The sequence below is a fragment of the Pagrus pagrus genome (assembly GCF_965226575.1).
Source record: "Pagrus pagrus genome assembly, chromosome: 6".
Taxonomy (NCBI): Eukaryota; Metazoa; Chordata; class Actinopteri; order Spariformes; family Sparidae; genus Pagrus; species Pagrus pagrus.
The window spans coordinates 8,152,528-8,160,957 of NC_140190.1; the positions used below are offsets into that span (position 1 = coordinate 8,152,528).

Consider the following 8,430-nt stretch of genomic DNA (forward strand, 5'->3'; position numbering starts at 1 on the left):
GCCTCTTTCTCTCCCCCTGCTCCCCTTTTCTCTGCAAAACCATGAGATGGAGAGTAGCCACTGCAGCTGCTATTCACATCAACCAGATAATTGTTAATGAAAAGTCATTGCGTGGCATTATGTTGTCCGCAGGATCATTGTTCATTTTCCCCCCATCGCCATTGAGATCTATATGGAGGACCAGAGTGTTTCCTTTGAGTTTTGGTATTCAGGATCTGTTGCCTGGTAACTAATAAAGGGGCAAATCATCCACTGTATTGGCCAAGATGGGCCGCAGACTGGCCCTGCACAACAATGCAAGGTTTGTAAAAAGGCGTTGATACAAGTTAATGACGCTTGTTCAACAAAACATTAATGGACTTCTTCACGGTATAATATGGCATGGGATGCGATGTGAATGAGAGGGGGGAACTTTAGCAGTGCACTTTAACAAGTTTGTGTGTTTTTTTATTACTGGGAGGAGCTCAAACACACACACACACACATACACACACACACACACACACACACACACACACACACTCACACTCACACACCTTTTCCTCCTCTTTGCACACTTGCAAAACTCTCTTTCTAGAAATGTTGTTTTCCACTCAACTAAGGCTGACCAACGTCTGAAGAGACTTCACTTTTCTTTCAAAAAATTGCCTGTTTGAATTTCATTTTGCTGTCGTTGAATAGTCCGGTGATTAATTGCCCATCAGCGTGATTTGAAAAGAGGGTGAATAGTGGAGCACTATAAAGTAAAAGGCGCACAACACTGCAGAGAAAAAGGAGGCAAGTTGAGAGGTGGGGCCCTGAGAGCTTTAGGCATTTCTGAAATTCTTTTTATTTTTTCTTCTTCTTTCTTTTTTCTTTTATAATCTAACAGTTTTAAACAGTGAGCGATACTGCACCGGGCTCCATTTGTTGCACCGGCTTCTTCTTAACCGAAGCGGACAAAAAAACTGCAGCCCTGTCACACCAAGCAGAATAAAGGGAATCAAAGGATTTTTCCCTTAAATGGACTAATTTTCTCCTTGAATTATGAAAGTAATGGCTAGGTAACAGCCTGTGCTCAGTACCCGACGGCTTAATGCTTCCTAAATCCTTCCACGTGGCTCCACTAGTCCTGGCAATTAGGCCTCATTATAGCCTCATAAAGGATCTCATTTGTGGGATTACTTAATAGACAATGAAATTTTATCGTGCAGAATTATGGAAAAATAATATTAGAGCTCGCATGGTGTGATGAGGGCGCGCGCCACGCATCATTCCGCTTGGTTTCCTCTCTCTCCCTCTCTCCTCCTCTCCTCCTCTCTCCCTCTCTGTCTCTCTCCCTCTTGTTTCAGACTGTTATCTGTACCATAACAACTCCGCGCGTCTTCACGTCAAACGCTGGATTCACTTTATTAGAGCAATTACTGTCCGTGTGACAGACATGTTTGTTTTGATCATTACTGCGGTTGGATTTTAAAGACTTTCTAATTCTTGATCTCACAGTTCAATAAGTGCCTCGGTTGCTGCAATCATGTGTTTGCTCCACAGTGAGGTGGGAAAAAAACAGGAGCAAAATAAAAATCAAAAAAAAAAAAATGGAAAAAAAGTGACCCATTGAGCATGTTGTGTATGTGAATGCATGTGTTAGTTCTGTCTGAGGTCAGCAGACAGTATTGGACCTGGACCTATAATGACGGCTCGCCTCTTGTCTGAAGGTCCGAGGCGTTACTTGGCAGATGAAAGCAGAAGCTAAAACCTACCGGTGACCCGCCTAAGGGATCAAACTCGCTAATTATTGTCACAAGATGAGGGATTAACGCATTTCTGAAATAGCTGCCTGTTTACCCCCGCACAGACCGGCCATTATAAACACTTTCTAATTGAATCCTAATCGCCATCAAATAACCGCGGCCCAGACTCGCCATCAGTTCATAATTCTTTAATTGCTGGAAGTGAAACCTGGACCAACCGGATTCAAAGTCTGATTAGGCTGCGAGGCAATTAGCGCGCATAGTCGCGTGCACGATTCCTTAAATCGCATTTAGGGGGGAAATAAATTGACTGTGGAGTGAAAGTAGGTCTGGATCAAGTCCATCACATAGATATTCAGTTTAGATATCATTTTTTAGTCTTGCTGGTTTATTTCCGGTCCAGTTTTCACTGCACCTGCTCCAACAGCTTCTCCTCCCAGCTGCTCCAGACGCATCTGATGTGTTTAATAAGTGTTACTTGGTGATCAGGTTTTAAGATTTCATCCTGACCAGTTCCTCAAAGAAATCCTATCAATCCAAGTTGCACAACATGTATAAATAATAAATATTAGTTCAGCAGCATCTTTGTAGAACAATATATTTGTAAAGCTTTAATTGTTTCACATTGTTGAAAATGATTCAGTCGTGAACAGTTTAAGTCTGCTGAAGAAAGCCAGTGCAGAATCAGTGCAGATAGTTAAAAAGAAAAAAGAAAAAAGAATAAAGAAAAAAATATTTCAGTGCAGTTGCTTATTTATTCTTGTGCTCAAGACTTTTCTAAATTCGTGGATAAAAAGAGTGAATCTCTTCAAAGTTGTGATTGGAGGCCCACGGAGACATCACGTGGTTTGGGTCGCTGACAGTATAAACCCTTGGAGACGGGTGCGCACGTGGGTGACGCTGCAGGGCCAGCCCTCTTCGGGGTCCCTTTTGTTGAACCATCAAACATAAGCACCTTTGGAGATCCCGAGGGGTTCAGATGAGAAACAGCTATCATCTTGTGCACGGAGCGATCACTTCTCAGCTGCGCAACCATGTCGAGGTCTTTTTACGTCGATTCTTTAATAATCAAGGATACGGTGCGACCTGGACCGGTTGAGCATCCAGGACAAGACTTCCTTATTCCCATCAGCATGCACTCTCCGAGCGTCATGACGGTCACCGCTCCGGTGTGCCCGTCCAGGAAAACTGGGACTTTCTGTGTTTGCCCGCTGTGCGTCACGTCCCACATCCACTCGTCCCGCAGCGGCATTCCCATGCTGAAGAGTCAGTTTCCAGGAGCGGAGGCGCAGTACTGTCAGAGGATAGCGCATCAGCAGTCTCCGGCACTCGCGCACCCGGGACATACACCGGTCTGCACGCCCACCTTCAGCGTCACAGATCCCAGGAGATACCACTGTCTCTCTATTGGTAAGACACCTGTTTGCTTCACCCTCAACTCACATCGCTGTTCGGCACCTGTTTGATAGTCCCGCTACACTTCATGGTGAACTTTCACGCAGTTTAAATGAATGTCAACTCGGCTTTTACGCACATGATTTACGCGCGATGTTTTGTGCCATTTGCATCCTCGGCTGAGTTTAAACTTGTAGTATGTAAAAGCTAAAAGTCTGACGTAAATGTTTTTTTTTTTGTTTTCTCCAACAGGCGCCTCTGAGAGCAGCCACATACAGAATGGCAAGAGGATGCGCACGGCGTTCACAAGCACGCAACTCCTGGAACTTGAAAGGGAGTTTTCCACGAACATGTATCTGTCGAGACTCAGAAGAATCGAAATCGCCACGTATTTGAACCTGTCCGAGAAACAGGTGAAAATCTGGTTTCAGAACCGCAGGGTGAAGCACAAGAAGGAGGGCAAAGCCACCCAGAGGAGCGCGCACAGCGGTTGCAAGTGCACAACCGGCCACACAGACTATTCAAGGTCAGAGGACGAGGAGTCTCTATCTCCGGCCTCTGCCGAGGAGGAGAAAGAGGTGTCACCCATTTGAGAGAAACGTGACTCCCCACTTCCCACTGCTGGCACTTCATACAGGTTATCACGCAACCTCTGGGCCAAACATCTCCCGCATGAAGCCCGAGAAGAAAATTATTCTTCACTTCCAGTTGATCCTACTTTAAAAAAAATAAAAAATAAAAATGTGAATCCATGTTTAACGCTGTGGTGAAATATTGTCTGGTTAATTATCTCCAGTAAATATTTCCATATCCCATCACTGTCAGTGAGGTCGTGCGGTCATGAAAAAGCCCCTGTGTGGAACCTGTAAGCAACAATTTGTAAACTATGTGTATGTGTATTTATTGTAATAAAGATGACGACTTGACCTGAGAGGCTGTCAGTGTGTTGACTTACTATAATCAATGATGTGTGCTCTTATAAAATGATGAAGCTCGTGCTGCAGATTAAATATTTCCACTCTTAGTAAGAATATATGAACTTTTGCATCAATACAAGGTGAGACACTTCAATTAAAATGGGCCACAGGAATACATGTCCTTCATTTTTGCATTTCAAAATATATATAGATAATATAAATACACTGCAAACACTATAATGCTACGATTATATCATAAAATTATGATTATTATTTTTCAGGACATACTGAATCCTGAGCAGGAAGCACTGGTCCTCCAGTTGTGGTGATATAATGGGGGGAAATAATGCATCTCCTGTGTGATATCGTGCGAAATAAAAGTGTACAAAGATGTACATATGACTGGACATAATATGTGAAACACCTTCTAATGTAAGGCAATAAAGTATAAACTCTAATCTGTTTTAAAGTAAATAAATAAATAAAAGTTGCACCAATCTGTCATCCAAAAACGACCATTTCTCAAAGGGAGTTTTGTATCCGATTTCACTGCAGGTGTTTCTATTTTTGTGGCCACTCTGGAAAAGTTTTACACAAAGTGCAGTCGTCCTCCATTACTATTATTAAGCTGTCTTTACCACGCTGTCAGGTTTCATAGAGCCAATGCTCGCTGTGCGTTTCCCTTACACAGGAGCAGGAAGGCCTGTATGGCAGAGCTCCGTGCACACCATATACGCTGCTTAATTCAGAATAGATGGAGTGAGCTTATATGAAAGTGTAGCTGTAATTTCTCCTTAGATTTGACCACAAAAGGGTACCCGATAACGCCCCCGGGGAGCCGCCCACAGTCCATTAATGTTCGCTTTTCAAAAGATTCTCACTTGTCCAAAGCGAGTTTAATTGCGTTTTCGGTCCCACGTTGGTTGATTATGCTGCTATTGCGCGCAACCGCAGAACAAGTACATATAGAAGCGGGCAAAGGCTTTGACAGGTTAGATTGTCCTGCCTTGGGACTCACGCATTTAGCCGGAGACCCCCGACGGCTGTGTGCTCAGAGAGCTTTGAGAGACAGCTACAGGGTTCCTCCGAGCGACAGAGAGCGATTTAGTCACTGTTTCATTAGGCACTATTTGAACCTTTCAACTTATGGTGAATTAAAGGGGGCACGCTCAAATGGAAAAGGACTCTGAGGGGGGATTACGTGGGAGGGGCCATTGGAAATTAGTTGACGCCTAATTTAACTCGTTTCTGTCAGAGTTTGGGATACATTCCTAATTGAGAGGGGAAGCAGGTGAAGTTTTGGTCCCATACAGGCCCATTCAGAGCGGGAATAAATGGTCCCCTTTCACATCCCGCTGATGATCATATATTATTGGGGGAAAGCCATCTAATGAATATATATTGAAGTTCCAATTAATCGAATTAGGGCTCCCTTGCAGGTGTTAAAGACCAATGCAGCATTTAAAGCGACTGACAATAGAATAAACCGCAGTTTGGCAGAAAGACGTCCCCTTTACAGCCCCTCAGGACGTGACCTCGGACTGTAAGGCCGCTATATAATGGGCTGAAGCGCACTGTGATGGTCGATCTATTCGTCCAGGTCGACTGGATCTCTCCAGCACAGGTTCTGATCACATCGCTTTATCACACTAAAACAAATCAAGCGAGGCAGGAGTGTGCGTGATGTACATTTCAAGACGAAAAGCGAGCGTACCTACTAATGCGCACACCAAACGAGAGCACTCCAGAGACGTCGGGCCTCGGCCACCATTGAAAATGTGGCAATTACGCATGACAAAAGACAATTAATAAGAGCGCTTTTCAGCCGGTTGCAGCTGCTGTCTCATGCGGAGAGATAGAGGAGAGGAGAAGCTGAAGTGCCGGTGTGGCAAACAGGGGAACCGCGTTGTCCTCCAGCGAAGAGACGTCCACTTTATAACGAGCCGGCAGAGCAACATAGGAGTGTGTGCGCCTCCAGTCTGAAGCTGCGACACGTCCAGGAACCAGAACTTCCTCCTTTACATCGTGGAAAACCATCACTGCTGCACATGAACATTTTCTGAAAATCCAACAATTCACAAACTTTTGTACTTTTAAACGTGCATGTTAAAAAAAGGCGATGACCTGCTGCTATCAGACCCCTGAGTTTGACCAGACTACACTGAGAAAGTTCTCATTTTTACTGGATTTACAACTTTATTTAGATCGTGAATTACTTATTAATAATTAACTAATTTGTGAATGGTGTTGTCAAAGTGCTAATCTCTGTGTTGGGGTTGTTACTTAAAGGTGCAGTCTGTAGTTTTAATGAGAAGATAAAGAACTTCACATACTGTTTTTTATGCATAAACAAACTAAGTAAACAAACTCTTTGTTTTCATGACTGAATAAACAAACTGATACTGTTTTACTTTGTTTATATTTGGCCGACCCTGCCACTTTTTCTAGCTTCACACTGTTCTGGGGAACTTATCTTCACTGAGAACAGCTTGTTTAGTTGGTTATGGAAAAAATAAATACGTCAGACTTTGTTTTGTTACCTCATTAATATTGTAAATATTAAACTTATGAGTTTGAGTTTCTTCTCTTCAACTACATACTGCCCCTTTAATCAGATTGATGACCTTGTCAAAGTTAGAGTCCGGTGGGTAAATCTAACTTTGCATTAACAAGATCAGGTACATTCACACAGGAAGAGTGGAGTTTATTTTCATTAGGCTCATTTTTTCTTTTCTGTACTTTTAAAAAAAAATATCAATGATGTTTTTAAATTTGTTTTTTCATTTATTAATTCGACATGTATCTGGAGTGGATTTTGTCATATTTTTTGTTTGCTTGTTTGTTTTTGTGAAGGTTTCCACCTCCACCCAGCTCCATCTCCAAACACCATCTAAGCACTGCATGCGGCATGTGACCGGATGGAGCATATTTTGAAAGAAGATATTTAAAAAGTGGCTCATAGGACTCAGCTAATTTTTCAGTGACATTTAGTTGCAACGATTTGCAGAAGACAGACATAACTTTGGGCTTTTTCATGACTTATGTAAAAAAAAAAACAACTATCATATTGCATTTATTCCAAATTTTAAAAAATATATTTTCAGCACATTTTGGCCTTAAAACCGCCTCTCGACTCAATGAACCTGTCATTTTCCATGTAAATTATAGTTCTTTAAAGACAAAAGTGAAGAAAGTCGCTCAGATGTGATTTTGTTCATTATGAAGTTGGGATCTTTTGTTTGGAGAACAAGGACGCTGTTCTTTGTGTTTAAATCTATTCAATCTCACCTCCACCTCCAGTTCCTGGTTCGCTCATGGACCTGGAGAGCTCTGCGCCAGGCCTGTGAGGCTCTCTGCAGCCCGCTGCCTCAACGAGGTCCGACCTCTTGAAAAATAAAACGTATATTCATATATTTGTGTATTTATGATTCAAACAGACAGACAGCCGGTCAGGTCCTGGCTGAGGGACAGACGCGGGTAAAGACACACTTCAGCACGCTGGACAGCTCCGACAGGGCCCTCCGCCCAGAGGCCACCGACAGACAGTCCGTGGAGTCATCTCCAGACCACATGTGTGACTGCAGGGCGGCCTGTGCTGTGTCCAGGTGTGCTTACAGGCCTGTTATATGTTATACTGTATGTACACTTCACCCTTCAGACCTGAGAGACGGATATCGACAGTAGAAAATCACTAATCGTGGTAGTTAATCTGAAAAACAACGTTTAGAGGAAAACAACGTGGATTAGCAGGAATTAGCTGAACTCTAAATATTCATATTCTTTGATTTTAAACAGCAAAGTGAAGTTTTCAGACGCATGCAGGCTGTTGTTACTGTCGGGTTTTAGTTTGACAGTTCTGACACAGAGAGCAGCAACAGTGCGTCGACATTATGCTCATCATGCTCGATTTGCTCGTTTAAAATGAAATCCATCATAGTTTATATTACAGTCCCATTTGAATTAAGGTGAAAAAAAAAATCACTTATTTTGATACAGAATGCTATTTTACCAAAGCCCCCTGGTGGACAGTTGGAGTCATGACAGGCGAGGTCACCATGAAGAGGATGAGAGAGGCTGTGAACTGTGAAGGTTTCCACCTCCAACCACCTCCACCCAGCTCCATCTTCACTTTGAGCGTCCAAACACCAAATTCAGCACTTATGCAAAGACATAATGGAGCAAATTTTGAAAGAAGATGTTTCAAAAGTGCCTCATCGTCATTTTGGCAGACAAGAACACAACCCAGCAGACTTTTCACTGATAGGTAGTTGCAATATTGTGCAGAAGACAAACCTTACTGTGGACTTTTACTGACTTATTCTCAGAAATAATAGTTGTTTTAAGTTTAGTGATGGTAGAAATGTGTCTTCTGTCATATTGCATTTATT

General features: G+C 42.8%; 1 protein-coding gene across 1 annotated transcript; it reads left to right on the forward strand.

Moving 5' to 3' along the window:
* Positions 1-2,659: 2,659 nt before the first annotated feature.
* gsx2 (GS homeobox 2) lies at positions 2,660-4,033 on the forward strand. The gene is made up of 2 exons (XM_084354893.1): positions 2,660-3,140; positions 3,378-4,033. The coding sequence occupies exons 1-2, from the start codon at positions 2,765-2,767 to the stop codon at positions 3,716-3,718; spliced, it is 717 nt and encodes a 238-aa protein (XP_084211019.1). The 5' UTR covers positions 2,660-2,764; the 3' UTR covers positions 3,719-4,033.
* The last annotated feature ends 4,397 nt before the right edge of the window (positions 4,034-8,430 follow it).

Bases quoted from the DNA above. Each gene is read 5' to 3' on its own strand.
- gsx2 (XM_084354893.1), top strand. From the start codon at position 2,765: ATGTCGAGGTCTTTTTACGTCGATTCTTTAATAATCAAGGATACGGTG. The intron at 3,141-3,377 runs GTAAGACACCTG...TTTCTCCAACAG, and splicing joins ATACCACTGTCTCTCTATTG to GCGCCTCTGAGAGCAGCCAC.